The 19,702-nt window shown below is 33.3% G+C and overlaps 2 protein-coding genes across 4 annotated transcripts in view; both read right to left on the reverse strand.

Moving 5' to 3' along the window:
* Positions 1-5,257: 5,257 nt before the first annotated feature.
* On the reverse strand, positions 5,258-10,834 carry LOC134706586 (beta-1,4-galactosyltransferase galt-1-like). 2 transcript variants are annotated; one of them, XM_063565650.1, is made up of 2 exons: positions 10,736-10,834; positions 5,258-7,182 (listed from the first exon to the last, which is right to left on the reverse strand). In XM_063565650.1, the coding sequence occupies exon 2, from the start codon at positions 7,049-7,051 to the stop codon at positions 5,273-5,275; it is 1,779 nt and encodes a 592-aa protein (XP_063421720.1). In that variant the 5' UTR covers positions 7,052-7,182; positions 10,736-10,834; the 3' UTR covers positions 5,258-5,272. The 2 variants fall into 2 exon arrangements, with proteins under 2 accessions (XP_063421720.1, XP_063421719.1); XM_063565649.1 differs by having other exon boundaries at positions 5,258-7,130; positions 10,736-10,827.
* A 5,354-nt stretch (positions 10,835-16,188) lies between these two features.
* LOC134706588 (uncharacterized) overlaps positions 16,189-19,702 on the reverse strand; it is a 42,748-nt gene continuing 39,234 nt past the window's right edge. For both annotated transcript variants that reach the window (XM_063565652.1, XM_063565651.1), the window contains exon 19: positions 16,189-18,099. In XM_063565652.1, the coding sequence (XP_063421722.1) occupies positions 17,984-18,099 (116 nt within the window). In that variant the 3' untranslated portion in view covers positions 16,189-17,983. The remainder of the gene's footprint in view (positions 18,100-19,702) is intronic.

Consider the following 19,702-nt stretch of genomic DNA (forward strand, 5'->3'; position numbering starts at 1 on the left):
TAAGTATCAACATCTGATTCACGCCACCTCTAGAATAGACAGTTTCACAATAACTTACAACCGTTTATACAGGAAATAAAAATGACAATGAGCCGTTCAGAAAAACCGACATTCACCATTCTGCTCTCTAAATTGACTCATCTACGAAATACCACATTTAGATTTAATAAAAGATAAACTTTAAAAATAAAACCAAACTATGCCAGACAATTCAAAATTCAGTGGAAAGATTTAGACTCGGAAACCTTCAATGAACATATAATTGAAGAACTTACTCAGTACAAAAAAGAAATTTATCCTTTGGAAGAAACTATGTCTGTGTAATTGTCTGAAAAAAAAAGCAACGGTAGTTGCTGTACGGTCTACCATATAAAATTATCAAACTTAAAGGAACGAAATTACTCCAAATCTATAAGGAAATATACCATCTTTAAAATCACATGGAAAACATACTGATAACTTCAAGACAGACACAATCTTGGCACAACGGAATGTAAGAAAATAACAGAGTTTGACAAAATATAGATAGTAGTCAGTTTATAAAGAGGCAATAAAGAAATGTACCACAGGATTATTCGTCAAAATAGAGGCGACGGAAATAAGACTGTAATATGCAAAATGGAAAATGGAGAACACTTGCTGGTGGACTATCAGTCCCGAGGGTATCATCAGCTCAGTAGTCAGTGCTTCGGTATTGACATGATTTAACAAACTTTACTCAAATTGTCCGTTAACAAATTTCGAAATTATTATGAAACTAAGGTTTCAACTCCCTCAGGCAAAGTTGGCTTGAGTTGAATTTGGCTATTTATTTTAGATTATTTTGACATATAGCTTTTCAACGATTTTCGGTACTTATCTATCTTCGGATTTCAAATGTTTGGTTTTGAGCGTTCCTGATGAAAGTAAATCCAGAAAAGCGCTTCGGACGCAAGAAATTATCAAACGTATTATTCAGTACTCTAAATATCTGTGATGCCATTTAGAAGCTTAATTCTGACAAGGTAACAGACGAATAAGGTCTAGCTGCTTAACATTTCTCTAGCAATTGTCACACAATTTCTCACATACTACTTTACTATCCTCTTGAGAGATAAACACATCTCGCATATATTTAAAGCTGGCAGTGTAATACCTGTACTAATGCAATGATAAATGAAAACTATGGATGAATTACCACAACTCTTGTTGTATCAATAAGTTTTGAGTGTACCATGATACTGCAATCAATGACTCAGAAGTTCGAGCATTCAACACTTCAATTTAGGTTTACAAATAAATGGGCATATCTAGGCAAGGCTTGACTAATTATCACTGAGCCTAGACCGGAAGTTAAACATCCAACAATTGAACCTCTGTATCTGGTTTTTGTTGACAGACACAAGGCATTTAATGTGGTTGATCATAAAATAATGTTGGACTGTCACATGACCACACTCAAATCTAGCAGCTGTGGACTGTAGTTAAAAACGCCTTTTTTCGAAGGTAAAATTAATGAAAAGTAAACATCAGTTACAGCCTTCATTTTCATCATGTTATTTCTTTCACCTTTTTTATGTAAAGTTAATGTCAATAATCTTTCTTGAGGATCTTAAATTGCAAAGTTAAGCCTTGAAAATGACAAAAAAACGTAAGATGTCAAACCTGCTCAGACGCTAGTCTTCATTCGCCATTGACAACAGAAATCACAATGTATGGTCTCAGTTACTTATCATCATGCCAATTAACCAATTTATCCTGCTAAGACTATTAAAGTCAGTCATCCTAATCAAGTAAACATGAACATATCAATAGAACCGATTTACCACAACCGGCATTAACCCACAAACGTCGTGATGTGTTTCCATTGGTTTTTAGTTTGTATTCTGTATTTGTTTTCTCTCCATCAATTTATGTCTTTTAAACAGCGGTAAACTACTCTTTCCTTTATTTTCCGTTGACTTTAAGCCATACGGAACAGACAATTACTCAATATATCCATCTGAAGATACTGCACATCTCGATGTAGAAGAGCAGTAATAAAGAAGGATAAATCAAATATCGACGCAAGTATGTATCAGAATTGCAAAAAAAAATAATTGTTTTCTCCATGTTGAAAACTAATTATCACGGTACATATTGCCTAAACTCACAAACGTCATACACAATTCTGTTACCTCACTTTCTATCGGTTTTTATGATTCTTTTTTGGAATGGAGATTATACTATTTAACCAGAACCATGCAATCAAACATCTTGGTACAACTTTTTTGAATTTTGGATCCTCAATGCTCTTCAACTTTGTACTTGTTTGGCTAAATATAAATATTTCGATATGAGCGTCACTGATGAGTTTGATGTAGACGAAACGCGCGTCTGGCGTACTAAATTATAATCCTAGTACCTTTGATAACTATTGTCACTCTTCAATACAAAAACCAGTCAACCCCTAAACGAACAGCTACTGGAGCTGTATACCTGCGTTTATGGCCACTAAAATTATTTTGAAATTCATATCACAGTCAACTCTTATTCCTTTATAATGTAACTTAATGTGACAACATAGCAATACAGGATTTGGTAGAAAGACTAGAAAGATTATGAATTTTAGACAATCAACTTAGTTTCTTCTTTAAGGTCGCATGCACGTTTACTTTATCATGATCTGCCATGCATGGAGTTACTCAGACAAATTTATCACACGGAAAACGTCTGTAAAACTGACTCTTCAAGAGCATTAGTGCCCGCAAAGAAATTAAATATAAAAATACTCTGTTTCATATGGATAGAACCTCATCAATAATTGGATCTGCACACTCTGTCATCAACTATTTCGGATGTTAAAAAAGGAACAATCAAAACACGTGTCCTATAAACTTGAACTTACCTATTTGAATCGCATAAACATTCATTTTATAGTGATGATAGAGAGTCACTTTCATAATGCCCGCGTCACACTGTCCCCATTTTTATATACGATGGACACCCGAATGCGAAAACTGTAAATTCGTATGAAGTTGGTCCCGATCTCGTTAAAATACCAAAAAGTGACCGAAGCAAGTACGATGAATAACGAAGTCTATACGATGGTGCCGAAATTATATACGATCGCAAAAGATGGACATACGAAGGTTAACTGAAGACGGGTATTTAAGCTTCATATCTCAGCCGAAGCCTACACGATGGATCACAAAGGCTACACGATGGATTACGATGATGGCGCGATAGCCATACGATGTCTAAAAGACGTCGTGTACAGCTTACGATGCATTTGCATTATATGTCGAAGGCATCACGTGTTTTAAATTGATTGATCAATATTGAATATATATTATATTGTGCATGTGTCATATACAAATATAGTGTCCATATTTGTCCAAAATATGTTACATACGAGGGGATGCCACGCTCCACATTGCCTTGTTCGAACTGTAAAATGTGTGCACTAATCTGAATAATTATCCATAAGTATGCCCATGTTTACTGATCTATCTTAAAGGTAAGGTAATGGGTTCTTTGATCCCTTTTATTCTTGTCCATTCGTCTTGATGCGTTTTGTTATTTGATTTTGCCATGTGATTATGGATTTTCCAAATTGAAGTTCAGTATTTTTGTGATTTTACTTTTTATTCAAAAAGAGCTCTTTCCAGGAGAATATCATAATAATATAGACAAAAGGAAGGATGTGGGGAAAGCAACAAATGCGGCAAAATATGAGATAAGAAAATAAAATGGTTATGGAGTAAACATTCGTGTGACAACAACTCCGACGATACATAAAAAAATCAGAATAATGAAGAAAAAGCTGGTTTCCCTATATACGTGTACCTGCAGTGTTGGTGTACGAGCGCGTATGATTTTGATTATGTTACTTGATATGAAAAATTGACAAAAAATAATATTATTCTTGTAAAAGTAAATCCTGAGCCTGTTATAGCTGCTCTTCTCGTTCCATTTGAATTAATAGAAACAACGCTGTCGCCTTTTTTGTTCTCATAGAATCATATGATATGAGCGCCATGTTTTGTGAACGTCTTTCTTAACTGTCCTATTAGACTGACCAGTGCATATCGCGCATGGCACTTTAAATGTATTTATGCGCGAAAACTAACTTACATTTAGATAGATTTATTGCCGTCGTAGTTCCATCTTGTCGCCTTCGTACTTTTATTCGATGGCAACACGACGGTATTACGAGCTCTTCACGAAGTCGTGTTGTCATCGTTAGACCTTCGGGTAGCTACGTGATCCATTCGTGTAGACATCGTAATGTCAAAACTGCCCGATGGAAACGATGGAAACACGAATGCAATAAGATGTTCAAAGATGCATTCCCGGTGACATTACGATGGTGAGGATGGTGATACGAACTAAACACGAACCATCAACATCGGACGCACCTTCGGGGATTTTTTAACATGTTAAAAATTTTAGAACCCTTCCCGAAGTTGTCTCCGAAGGCTAGAAAAAAGTGGCCGATGGTTCTACGATGATTAAAGATGGCACTACGAAAACCCCAATCTAGATACGATCAGTCCTGATTTTGAAAATTTCCATAATCGTGTTGCCATCAGCGTAAAAATCGGGACAGTGTGACGCGGGCATAAAGATGCTGTGGAACTTCAAATGAAGATTTAACATTTTCTACTACGCGGTCCAGCTTTACGTTATCAGGTTTTTACATCTATTCTAAACAACAGATTATGTGATTTTATAGATCATTCAGATAGCTTATTTAAATGAAAAACCAAACAAAGATTTTAACATTGGGTCACATTTTTTTCTATTATATGCTATTCTTGAATATCGACGAGCGAAAACATAAAACTTTTCGAACAATGTATTTGTTGACTATTTTTTTATCTGACTCCTGGAACCGGATACTTTGCAACGGGAATAGTACTTTCAAAATATGTATAATGATCTTTTAAAAGTAATTGTTATGTTAAGAGCACGGAAAAATGTTCACCGCGAAATTTGTTTACGTAAGAGACGACACCTCGAGAATGAATAGGGTTTAAATTGTAAAAAATAAAGAAAATATTCATCACAGACAAAACAAGAGAAGTAATGGAGAAAAATAAAAGTTGCAATGTTTCTTCACTCAACATTCCTTAGACTTGGCCAGAACAAACGAGAAACAGCTCTTTTATTGATGTGTTTCGTATGTTTAACTCTATGATACATACTTTTTAATAAATATAAACTGTTTTGTTATTTTCCCACATAGATATTGTACCTGCAATAACCATTTAACCAAAATGAAATGAGCAAAAGATTGGAAAACGAACTTTTATAACATTTCCTTAAACAGATAGTAAAAGCGCCATTTCAATCTGGTAAGCAGACGATTTCGGTATCTCCTAGCGTGATCGTCAGTAATTCGACCAAAGCAACGCCCACCAAAATTACTTTGACACTTCCGATAATGATGGATATATGCAATTTCAGGATTAATATTTTCAACTTTGAAATGTTCCTCCATTGGTTTGCTCACGTGATGTATTCCAATTTCAAAGATTTTGATTGGATCAACAACCATTTTAGTTCGAACGGTACTAAAATCCTCCTTTCTGCTTATTGAATTTAATGTGACTAAATGGTTTTCAATGTGGTCTGAAAAATCAAAAATATCTGAAATGATTGTATCCTCGAGGGGATCAAAGTACGCACTCTGGAATCTAAAAGCACATATGTCGCCGCCTCGTAAGTTTTGTTCGTGATGTAATTTCGTTGTTTTGTCGATGAAGTTTGGAAGCGTTTCATCAGATCGAGGGAAAATAATTTCGTCGATGTCAAGAAATGCCACATGTTTAAATACATACATATTTCTATAAAGACAATCCCACACGGCAGCTGACTGTCCATGATACCAGATCCAGTCTTCTTGTATAGGTAAAGGCCAGTCAAGTATTGTAACTAGACCTTCCTTTTCATAAATTTTCAAGATTTTTAAAGTTTCATTGGTTACATTTTGTGAATAAAAAGTAAAATGCTTATATCCTAGTATGATAGAAAATTCTATGAATTCTAACAAACGCAAAGAATTAACAGTCCCAAATAATGGCGGGACACAAACAGCTAAATCGCCTTTTACTACAGATTTGTTCGAATGCTGTATGACAGGAATAAGGTGTTTCGTTTCTTCGTTGTTCGCGTCTTCAGAATTTGAAATGTAAATATGATCAAATTGCACATTGTCTGGAACTTCACACGACCCTATATAAGCTGCAAACGTCTTGAGATGGTTTTCACATGTCTCATAGAACGCAAATACAGAAGATTCCCAATCATTTATGATAGGATTCCAAAAGTGACAATAAAGTTGTTGATTGAAATTCTTAGCAGATCTGCTTATTATAACATTTCTTATAAAACGTATTTCCTTCCTGTCATCATAATATGATGCATATACATAAATATCTTCGGCTACTTTTAAAAATCCTACATTACTTTTTGTTAATGTAGAGTTAGTTTCTCTTGTATTATGGTATTTAGTGTTTTCTTTCTTTTGGTAATTATTATCAGTAGTGGTATTGTAATTTCTTAGTATAGGTTGTTTAGCTGTCGTTATCGATCGCAGCTTTAGGTTTGTTGTACTATTTCGGATATGATATATTTTCAAAATATGGTCTACTTTCTCTTTAAACGTAAGATTTTTTAAACTGTCCCAATAATCTTGATTTGTAAGTGCTTTGTCATTATCTATCTTACTCTTATATCGTTTCCTCATTTGAAGTATACCACTGCCAAGTTTTTTACGCTTCTTTATTGATTGTAAAGCATCGTTCTTTTTTAATTTATACAACCTATCAAACTTAGATTGAATTTCGGACTTTTTCACTGTTGAAATATTTGACCTGTGAAGTTGTTGAAAATTCAATGGAACCTGTTTATCGTATGAATACGTTGTTTTATCAGATGCCTTTATTAACACCTTATCTATTGGTAAATAATCATCTTCAGTTTTATCTATAACCTTGACATCATTTCCAGTCAGGAAAAATATGAGACCAAAAACATAAAATGCCAATGCTATCAGTAACAGTCGTGTTATCTGACGGGTAGCCATCCCCCTGATGTCATCTCGACATACAATTATCTCAAGCTGATGATAATCAGGTTACACTGTAGATAATCGTTATCATTACCTGCAAATAGAGAGCTAAACCAGGTTACACTGTAGATAATCGTTATCATTACCTGCAAATAGAGAGCTAAATCAGGTTACACTGTAGATAATCGTTATCATTACCTGCAAATAGAGAGATTATTTTACATTCATAAGGCCTTGTCCACACTCGTTTTCCGGGAGTATCAACATAATGGAGTCCAGTCAAACGCATCAATGATTGATATCAAATGTACATGACACACGTTTACAACGTTTGCATATGACAATGTAGTCTACCGTCTAAAGATTTTTGTGCATCAGTTGCCTTAGCTTTGCACACAAAAAACGTGAGGTTTAGTGTCAACGCATCTTCTAGTCATTGTCATACTATGTCTCTTTCTATCCTTTGTTTTAACTAGTTCCTTGACTGTGTTTAAGGTACTTATTTATAGATTAGGAATTGGTAAACAAAATAAATTGATGTATTTGAAATTGTTTTAAAAAGGTTACTAAGCATTTAAGAATAACAGAGACACATATAGTTACGTGTTTGTCTTTGTTAAATACTAACATGCAAACAAGTACAAGAAAATAGTGAAAGTATCACCTAGCCACCGGATGGATTTCTCTTTTTATGCACGGCTTTTTTTTTTAATTTTTCTAATAAGATAAAGAAATTGAACATTTTTTTCCTTGCGTGTCGTATTATTCATATAGGTGTGACACCGTAGAGATAACAATACAGTATATAGATCATATAAAAAACCACATAATTTTACTAATATATTGACTGAGCATGTGATCTAGGCAAGTAAATATAATGAAAGCTATATAACTGGCCCGGATAAAACACTCACTTTCATACGTCTTTTTTCTAGCCTTGATAAAATGTTTTATTCGTCATAAAAAGTATTCTCATTCAATAAACTATTGGTGTTTTTCCTACGGAATGATATATTTAAAAATATTCATTTGAAACACTTCAGAGGAATCTTTTTAATGTAATAAGGCGATAACATGTGTTATTGCTTCGTTGTGTTTGAAATTGATATATCCTTAGTTAAATAAAATCCTTTTAATACGCAACATATTTGTATTGAACGATATACCCCAAAATAAAATGACTTTGCGTTATAAGTCCAAGGACACATAGATCTAAAACTAAAATGTAAATTGCTTCTTGAATTTTATCCTTACTTATCACACGAACAATTTCTATACTTATATTATATCCTTAACCTAAAAAGCAAACATATCATAAACAGTATGTACGAATGTGTGCTGTTGATGTCCCAACAACCTGAGAACTTATTCAACTGAAATCATAATCAGTTAAAATGCAAAAAGCCTGGCAATATGCTAGGTAATTACAACATACTGTTTCTTCTCTCAACTTATAGCTTTTGTCCAATAATTTAACACAGCGGTATGGAAAAAAAATCTTTCAAAACCGAAATAAATCAAGAAAGAGGTATTGATTTGAAAATGAAATAAATGTGAGAATGATTGTCAATGTTACAACGCTTGACAAAAGACAAAAAAGGACGTAGGTATAAAAGTTAGAAGCAATTCTTATTCTAGAAAATTTTATAAACTGTGAATATCTACTTAAAATTCCGAACTTCATTCTTTTAAAAGATAAAATAAGACAATCAAAACAATTGCAATTGAAGCATTTAGAATAATTTATATAAAGAGAAGCACCAGCGTTCTTCATCTTAAATGATGACCCGTAGTTACTAACTTCTGCATCACCGGATCCCTGGTGGAAAGATGTAATATTGGCAATCATATTTTCTTATTTTCTAGCAGTACATTAAATGAGCCAAAGAGATGTAAACAAAATACCAAACCTGTAACAAATGTCGATGATGATAGCCCGTTAACTGTAAGTAGTTCTTGAAAAAATATTAATAAAATACAAAACTGTTATTTTACATCACAGGAAACAGCAATACGAACAAGAGTCAGAACTGCCAGGTAACTTAAAGATTTTGATATCGTTTCGTTTTAATGTTGCACAAATCTGGCATTAGCTATTTACCAAACTTGTACAAACAATAGTTACAAATACCACATGCCAGTGCAGTGCATGCACATATTTATATATAGCGTGTGGTGATTTTTTTGTCAGACTTTATATTTGATACTATTTGTTATTTTTATTTTTTTGCTTTTATTTTACTTTATTTATTGTTAGATGACCCTGGCATACCAACTAACAGGGTTGACATGGTTAGAATAGAACATAAGGGTAAAATGCTAGTATTGCCACGGTCTATTATCTTTAGAATAGAACATAAGGTTAAAATTCTAGTATTGTCACGGTCTATTATCTTTAGAATAGAACATAAGGGTAAAATGCTAGTATTGCCACGGTCTATTATCTTTAGAATAGAACATAAGGGTAAAATGCTAGTATTACCACGGTCTATTATCTTTAGAATAGAACATAAGGGTAAAATGCTAGTATTGCCACGGTCTATTATCTTTAGAATAGAACATAAGGGTAAAATGCTAGTATTGCCACGGTCTATTATCTTTAGAATAGAACATAAGAGTAAAATGCTAGTATTGCCACGGTCTATTATATTTAGAATAGAACATAAGGGTAAAATGCTAGTATTGCCACGGTCTATTATCTTTAGAATAGAACATAAGGGTAAAATGCTAGTATTGCCACGGTCTATTATCTTTAGAATAGCTATGGACAGTGAAAATCTGAAAAGACAGATAAGGTACGAATGTTGGGATCAACATTCTGCCTTTGTATTTTACATCAAAACTGCCAGACTATTTTTCATAAGAGTAATTGCCCATTAATGACGATTTTTTCTTTGTATTGCGGTTTGTCAATTATCTTGAATACTATAAAAGATAGATAGCAAGAATGACAAGATAAGTTTTGCCGAACTGTTATTTGACCCTTAATTTTTTACCCTTTTTGGGGTTTTGACAATATAGACTATACCAGCTATACAAGATCAACAACACAACAAAACATAATTGTTTGTCGTGTAGTATAATCTAGTCCACAGCGTTGGGGAGTATCAATTGTTAAAGATGCACTTAGACTGATGTGACAGATATTTAAACGTAGTTTACATTGATCTGTTATCTTAACATGCATTATAAAATCTATTCTTACTGCGGCGTAAGAGTTTCTATTTCCCGCATCATGTATTTGTAATGAACAAGGTGTTACAAACAAGAAAGAAACCCCGAGTTGCGTAATACGTGAAAGCATTCAATTTCCTTAATCACAAAATTGAAAAATAACATGAAAATTCATACATATTTTTATTCTTTTATCTTAAAGGTAAATATTTTACAGGTTATAGGTTTTATTTGCTTAAGATTATAATTTATACTGTCGGCAACTCTTTTGTTTTGTAATTCGTATAATATATGGTCTATTTTGATGAAAATTAAATATGGGAACTGTAAATAAAATGCATGATTATTAAGCACTTTCAACGAATGCAACTTTTAATATTACAAAATTAAAAGTGCAATGCAATTATTATTATCAGTATATTGTTTGTGTTACTGTGTAGAATATTTGAACTTAATACGATGTTACTTTATAATCTTCTTATTTTATCTGAATATATAATTATAAATGTAATTAATTAAACTTACCAATACCAAACAAGTCCATCTTGGTAAAAATAGAATATGATATATTACCCAAGTTAAATCTTTATCACAGGGTATCACTGGGTTGAAGTACAATTCGTTATCTGACTTCGGGTGCATAAAATAAACAGATCACAAAATTTCTCCGTTGTACTTACCTTACACACAATTTTTGTTTGCAAAAGACTTTTTTATAAAATGTTTGTATCGATTTAGTTTGACAAAGACATGCACATGCGTCTGTCGTTTAGTTTAAAGTCATAGTTTTTTTTATTAAGTTATTTAATATAGCACGTACGGATATATTAGTACTCTTAGCAAAAGGTAATTTGATTTGGGAGTCACCAAATAAATTACTAATATGCGGCTTAGTTTATGTTGTATTATAAGATGCATTAAATCTAACGATTTGCATGTACTATGACGTTCTATATAGTTTTACCCGATCGACAGACAGGCGGTGGCGGAATGCTGTTAATCATATCACGGTTTGAATAATTTAACTGTGAATGAAAACTGATCTTTTCAAACTTAAAGCCTAAACTTTGAAAAGATGTACAAAGATCGAAGACGTCAAACATGTATTTTAATTGCTGGAAGGATTTGTGATTTATACATCTGGACAGAAATGCCCGACGCAACATTCAATCTGGTACATTGCGCAGCATACACAACGTGTAAAGAAAATTATAAAGGGCAATCAGGAGGTGCACTCTTGAAAGGGTAAGAGTATATAAACAGCAATTTCATTCAGAAACCCTCAAACAGGAAAAACCCATATATACCCATTTTTAAAAGTAATTATTGAAAAAAATCTCGCGGGTATTTAGAGCTTGGTTGTAGAAGTTAAGTATATAAACTGTTGTAGAAGGAATTTTTGTAAAAGATTTTATGTGTCTGGAGAATTTCAGAAAAGGTATCAAACTGAGTCATAGGCTTAAAGAGGGGGATCTCTTCCTATATGGAGGTATATACATATGTGCCACTGGAATGATACCCTTTATGATATCAATGGTGTGAAATTTTACAGAGGAAACATACCAATAGATAGTAATTGACCAATTGTGCAACGATATTCACCTTTCCCAACTCTTTATCATTAAAATTGTATATGCATATAGGAACTATTTGAGCTTTAGATAAATGAATGGTTCCTGATTCATTTGTTAAAATTTACTGTTTGCAATAGCATGAATCGTTCTATATAATAATGGTGTTCTTATCCCGGGCATAAAAACAATGCCGTATTTGGCAAAACCTTTTCAACTTTGGATCTTCAGTGCTGTACAACTTTGTACTTTTTTCACTTTCGATCTTTTACATCTGGGCGTTATGTATTCGTGTTTAGTTTTCTGTAATTAGTTAATACTTTAGTTTCATTATGTATATCTCTTTCATATTCATTTGATAAAATTTACTGTTTGCAATAGCATGAATTGTTCTATATAATAAGAATGATCTTATCCCGGGCATACAAACAATGCCGTATTTGGCAAAACCTTTTCAACTTTTGATCTTCAGTGCTGTACAACTTTGTACTTTTTTCACTTTCGATCTTTTATATCTGGGCGTCACTGGTGAGTCTTGTGTGGACAAGACGCGTTTTTGGCGTATTGAATTTTAAACATGCCTTTTGTTATCTATTACTCATGTTTTTCTTTGTCTAATGTGTTCTCCTATTTATTTGTATTGTAGTCCTGTAATATTATGTTGTCATTTCAATGTTATATTTAACTTTGCCATTAAAGTACGAGGTTTGGCATGCCATAAAACCAGGTTCAACTCACCACTTTTATTCCCCTTTAAAAGTGTCCTGTACCAAGTCAGGAAGATGGCCATTGTTATAATATTGTTCGTTTCTGTGTGTGTTGCATTTTAACGTTGAGTCGTTTGTGTTTTCTCTTATTTTTGAGATATTGAGATAAGACGTGGCACGGTACTTGTCTATCCCAAATTCACGTATTTGGTTTTGATGTTATATTTGTTATTCTCGTGGTGTTTTGTCTGTTGCTTGGCCCGTTTCGGTGTTGTGTCGTTGTTCTCCTCTTATATATAATGCGTTTCCCTCGGTTTTAGTTTGTTACCCCGATTTTGTTTTTTGTCCATGGATTTACGAGTTTTGAACAGCGGTATACTACATTGCCTTTATTCATGATTTCGCTGAGAAATATATTTATAGGTAGGCTCCATAAGTATTCAATATATGAAAGGGGGTTGAATCCTAACTGCACAACTATACCCAGAATCTCCATGTTGAGACTCCCCTTTTGGTCATAGGCATTAAGAGACAGCCCTGTCCCTTTTTTTCCAAAGTCAGTTATTTTTTTTGCTTTCTGTTTAATAAATTCTATGATTTTCGCGTTTCTGTATACTATGAGCATACATTTATACAATAAATAAAGTGTATTTGCTATAAACTATCAATTCCAAGTTTCTTCTTCACGTCGATCACTGCTATATTATATAGAGAGTCTCTAAAATTTAAGGATTATAATCATAGTATACATGCAGAATTAAGCGAAAATAATTGTCCTGTACTCGAGTAATTATGAAAATTATGTTTGAAGAGGGGAGTAAAGGGGGTATCTGCACGGCAAACGCGAAATAAAATTGCCTGCTCACAATGAAGACCAAGGAACGAACAATTAAAAATTACTTGCAGGTTGATCTTTTTATCGAATTGACGAAACACGGTGAAAAACGAACCATTTCCACGGCTGCACGTGAAATAAAAAGTGGCAAAACATTGCACGAAAATTATCATTTACCCCCTCTTTTAACTTTTTAAAGTTTTAAATCGGAAGTTTTGGTATGACTTAAAAGTCGGTTTGATGTCGCAAAAAATATCTGAACGCCTTTTCTTCATTTTTCTTCCAAGATAATCCAAACTGAATAATCGTAAGAATGGATGACAAACGCGACTAATCTATGCATGGTACCTATAGGACACGGAGGCACAATGATTAATTTGTTGGCGAAGGAAGAGAAGCGACCCACAAAATTAGATCTTCTTAATTAATAGTATAGATAATAAAAAGGATGGGTCACCGTGCTTTTTTCAAGCTATGAGTCGTTGAAAATTGCCTTAATTTGCTTAGAATGATCATGAAAAAACACTCTTTTGTGCTTTAAAAAAAATCTATGAGATAGAATTTTGAAATAAATTGTGAGGAGATAGATTTGGTGTCATCGATTTTGTTTTCTTGTAAAAATTAAAAATATAATCGACTGATTGCGTACTGCAATAAGACAATCCAAGACGGCGGTATACCATGAATCTACCTTAATGCTATCGTTCTTCAAAATCTTGATGAATGGTGCAAATTGAACCAAGTAAGGAATTATATCTTTAATAAGCCTCTTATTTTGACGGTAACAGACAAACAACAAATGGAATTTAAAACTAATTTTTCAGAGGACAATTGAAGGTCTTTCCATTTCCATTTTATTAATTATTGACGAGAAGCTATTTCGGTTAAAAATGTCACTTCAAATTTTACCTGATAGCTTTATTTACACTGAATCACAATATATATGGTTTCTATATACTTTTGTCTGTAATATGGGAGACATTAGTAACTTCCAGTTAAATAAAATTCACTTCCGGTCTCAAGTGATAAGTTTATGTAAACATATTTAAAACTCTTATGTTTCTATGAACATTCAATGAAATAATTTCAAAATTAGCTTCTTCATGTGTACATACGGTCACTTCCGGTTAATGTTTGCAAGGTCACATGTCAACCAACAGTTTGTAAAAGGCCCTATGGCTTTATTATGTACGAAGTTAAAGTAATAATTAATTGACCTTAAATTGAATCGTTTCAGTTACAATATATTATAACTCTTATATAAGATGGCATTGGATCGTTCTGACCAAATGTATCCTATCTTAATCACAATTAAGCAAACATTTTGCACTGTCTAGTTCTTTCTATACATATCTTTAAAAGTGACGGAGGAAATCAAATGACAAGTAAAAGTCAAGATTTAGAATTTGACCTTGACCTTTGACCTTGACCAAGTGCTGTAGTTTATGGACCAGGGACCTTAAATCATCAGACCAAAATGTCTAAATACCGTATCTATCTCTAAGAGTTTAACTTAATACCATTTAATCCTTCGCAATTCATTTCTTACATTCATTAGGTGTTCTAGCAAACCCCAATTGAATACCAACACATCGTGTATATATGGTATGTATATGTTATCTCGGAAATCAGATAGCGTTCTTTCTATGCACGGCTGAAAAGCAGCATGTTCGCCCGTCAGTACAAGGTCAAATCTTTCAATTCGTACAAACTCCAAGATGTACAAAAGGCCGTTAATATTTTAATAGCCTCGAGCTCATCCACCAATCAATAACGATGGACTATTCTCTGATCCATTACATTGAACCATTGTTTCCCTAAAAGCGAGTCTAAAACATCCTCGATTATAGGAAAATTAGAATCGGATACGGTTTTCTTCGTGAGGTCTTTACATTCGATACAAAGACGTGTACTGCCATTTTTCCTTCTCACAAAGACAATAACACAATAACACTTCAATAGGGAGAAGAGAGTTGCCACGTTGAACACAATTCACATGTAAGTGATCTGAAAATCAATCCTTGATCTCATGGGTTTTGGTATTGAAATATAGAACCTATTACAGGAGTTTGGTCAGCTATATCTTCATTTTCAAACCTGACAAATTTGGGCCAAGATCGATAGGTGGGTCTCAAATATGTTTATTGTTAATGTCTTCAGTCTTCAGATAATCGTTGGAATTGAGAAGGGAAATAGGGAATATGTAAACGATACAACACCCGACCGAAGAACAGAATTGTTGACCTATGTCCTTAGTTTAATAGTCCACATAATGCATATCATAAACGTCATCTACGTTTTGGTGTGGTTCCCTCGGTTTTAGTTTGTAACCCGAATTTGTTTTCTCTCAATCGATATGTGACCTTTGAACAGCGGTATACTACTTTTGCCTTTATTACTTTCTTTGGTAAAACAACACCATGCGCCAATAGGTGCACTCCACAACGACGAGTATTTTCGAAGTAATTCCATTTCCAAATTTTACAATACTTTCTTTGATTCTAAGTGATTTGAATAGATCAAAATTTTAATATAAAAAAAGTTGATGTTTTATTAACCGGGAATAATAATATCTAGGAGCATTTCTCCACATTACTAAATTTTGTTCAACACGGTGTTTATTCGATTGACTTTGACGCCTAATGCAGATTTAATCATGTTAGCTGCATCTGTATTGTTCATCATAAAAGAGGGACGAAAGATACCAAAGGGACAGTCTATCGAATAAACACCGTGTTGAACATCACAAAATTTATTAATGTGGAGAAAATATGAAGAAATTATTACTTTCATATATAACAATCCGTAATTTTGATTGGCTGACAATAATCCTGAGGCACTTTAATATCAAATTTTATTTCCGTATAAAATACAACAGCTATGACTTCACCTGCATGTTCATGAATTTAGCATAAACATATATTTTTTTTCTCAATATAATTGTAAATGGTCGTAAAAGCGTTGATTGTGTGCACATTACGCTTCAAACAAAATGTGCTTCTGTTTACGCTTCAACATTCAAATAAAATAATAAAAAGAAGCATTCGATTTTTAAATAAAAAAAAACCCATATGATTATCGAATAAGCTTGTATTTATAATTCAATCTATAATTGATATACTCAAGTGATCGACATTCTGTTGAAAAAAACCAACTTTAATATGAACCTTTCTGCGATTTTTTAAAAGCTCCTTGGTTCATAAAAAAAGTCCTAGACGTCACAGGTTTAAAATACGCAAAGATTAAAAAAAAATATATGTCAATTTTACGTGGCGATATTCCAATTATTTTGATGAGGTTAGCAAATAGCGCTTTGCTCGCCCCAAATTATTAAATCACAATTTCCGTTTTCTATACTTCTTTCTACAAATTGTTCCTAATATATAATATGTATCTTTGGTCAAAATAGCAGTCATGAATTTCCAATTAAAAAGTATCAATTAATATCAGAACTAAACAAAAATAATATACATGTATATCTATATGTCTTTAAAAGAGTGTTTTAACTATTGAATGTTAAATGTTGCACGTCTAATCATTCTATATATTCATTGTTAGTTGGTTACAACTAATTGGTAAATATCAATCATTAAAAGAGGGACGAAAGATACCAAAGGGACAGTCAAACTCGTAAATCTAAAACAAACTGACAACGCCATGGCTAAAAATGAAAAAAGACAAATAGAAAAACAATAGTACACATGACACAACATAGAAAACTTAAGAATAAACAACACGAACCCCACCAAAAAACTAGGAGTGATCTCAGGTGCTCCGGAAGGGTAAGCAGATCCTGCTCCACATGCGGCACCCGTCGTGATGCTTATGTGATTACAAATCCGGTAAATAGTCTAATTCGGTAGGTCAAGTTCATGAAAGGGAAGGGGATTGTAGTTACGACGTAAGGAACATATCCGATATCATTTGTGAAACGGTTATTCCATAACGGTCAACCAACTCGTGATGTCGTCCGTAAAATTTACGAAGGGATGATTTCAACTTCACCATTTGGAACTATTGGTTTAATAGCTTCCTTATAAGCAGCAACCCTCTATCAAGAAAATCATGAAAGGAAATTCAAGCACGGGAATATCGTATCAATTGGGAGATATATACCCCGTATGCAGGTGCTGCTGGAATGTTGCTACTTAGAAATGGAAAGTTCACAATTGGAAAGCTGAAATCATCTCTTTTGTCGTAAAGATTGTCTTCAACCGACCCTCAGTGTCAATTTCTAAATGTAAGTCAAGATATGAAGCCGACTTAAAAGTTATAATTTCTTCGTTATTATTATACATTTTTCGATAACAAGTTGTGAAAATGTTGCTGAAGGTATCATAAACGTATTCAAATAGTAAGTCAAAATTCGCGAATTTTCCCTTTTAAAGTTTTAGCAATATAGGCCACTTTGGTAGGGAAACGGGATAATCGGACATATTATTTTTAAACAAAGTTCCCCAATGATTATATAATGATTCAGGTAGGCTAAAAAGCGGGTTCAGAGACGAAAATGTTAGAAACGATAAACGGAAGACATACAAAAAGTTATTGGAAAGCAAACACTATCATTTTGTTCCCAGTAAGCTAAAGCTACATGTGAGTACAATACGAGCTTAAATACAGTGTGCAGATTAAAATAATACATGTCCATGTTCATATTTTAAAGTTGTGTAGGTACAGCTACTGGATTTTCATAGCTGCTCAATTCGCTAAGCAGTTTTGGCCTATACATACGGACAGTCGTCATGTCCATCAGCTTTTGTGAATCCTCTTGAACTAAAAACAAAGAAAAAGATTATAAGGAACACATCTTTATGAAACTGATACATTAGTGTTATTGTGGTAGTGTGTTTGTTCGAATGTGGAAGTATGTTTTTGACATTGAAAATTTTCATTTATTGCTTCCCCGCAAAGCTGATCCGTAGGGGACCAGTAGCGAATCATATGACTGATGATAAAAAGTAAAATCACAAAAGTACTGAACTCCAAGGAAAATTCAAAACGAAAAGTCCCTAATCAAATGGCAAATTCAAAAGATTAAACATATCAAACGAATGGACAAGAACTGTCATGTTCCTGACTTTTTTAATGTAAAAATGATAGATTGAACCTGGTTTTATAGCGCTTATTGCACAGTCGCATCAAATTCCATTAAAGTAACAATGCGTGAACAAAACAGACATAATAGGTGAAATTGTCAAAATAGGGATACACACTCGCATGTTCTGGTCCTGATATGCAATATTAATGCACTATTTGAAAATTGGACGTGAAACCCCAATCTTACAATCGTTCAATTTGTACTAAATCATAAGGGTACAAACATGGACATATTTAAAGCAAAAAAAAGAAGGCTCCATTTATGTATCATTAGCCTGTCAAAACTGAGTTTGTATTTTTAAGAGTTCGAACATGATTTAGACAATATTGCAGGAAGTGGCTTCAAACACCAACAGTAAATCAATTACTCAATAATCCTTCTGAAGAAGCATAAAATTTTGGCATTGACGATAAAAAAATCTATCTTTCAATTTTACGATGAGGATGTTTTCACTCTTTAGATCTTTTATATCTGTGCGTCACTGGTGAGTCTTGTGTGGACAAAACGCGTTTTTGGCGTATTGAATTTTAAACCTGATGCCTGTTGTTATCTATAAATCATGTTTTTCTTTGTCTAATGTGTTCTCCTGTTTATTTGTATTGTAGTCCTGTAATATAATGTTGTCATTTCAATGTTATATTTAACTTTGCCATTAAAGTGCGAGGTTTGGCATGCCATAAAACCAGGTTCAACCCACCATTTTTATTCCCCTTTAAAAGTGTCCTGTACCAAGTCAGGAAGATGGCCATTGTTTTAATATGTTCGTTTCTGTGTGTGTTGCATTTTAACGTTGAGTCGTTGGTGTTTTCTCTTATTTTTGAGATATTGAGATAAGACGTGGCACGGTACTTGTCTATCCCAAATTCACGTATTTGGTTTTGATGTTATATTTGTTATTCTCGTGTTGCTTGGTCCGTTTCTGTGTGTGTTGCGTTTCGGTGTTGTGTCGTTGTTCTCCTCTTATATTTAATGCGTTTCCCTCGGTTTTAGTTTGTTACCCCGATTTTGTTTTTTGTCCATGGATTTATGAGTTTTGAACAGCGGTATACTACTGTTGCCTTTTTTTAGACTAGTATATTAAAGTATCTCTCTGCATCCTTGCTCTACATTGAAAAAAAAGACAGAACCAAAAACCCTAAATTCTTATTCGTAAACAAAGTAATTGTATATAACAAAATTTTTTTTTTGGGAATTAATGAAAGGACTTAAAATAGTGTATTTGATCTTAAGTTCTGTATTGTTTGACTTCAAGATTTCTTTTCAAATCCGGGAGTTGAT

The sequence above is a fragment of the Mytilus trossulus genome, chromosome 2, assembly GCF_036588685.1.
Source record: "Mytilus trossulus isolate FHL-02 chromosome 2, PNRI_Mtr1.1.1.hap1, whole genome shotgun sequence".
NCBI classification, from domain to species: Eukaryota; Metazoa; Mollusca; class Bivalvia; order Mytilida; family Mytilidae; genus Mytilus; species Mytilus trossulus.

What these genes read in the sequence shown, in the direction of transcription:
- LOC134706586 (XM_063565650.1), bottom strand. Translation starts at nt 7,051, where the DNA reads ATGGCTACCCGTCAGATAACACGACTGTTACTGATAGCATTGGCATTT.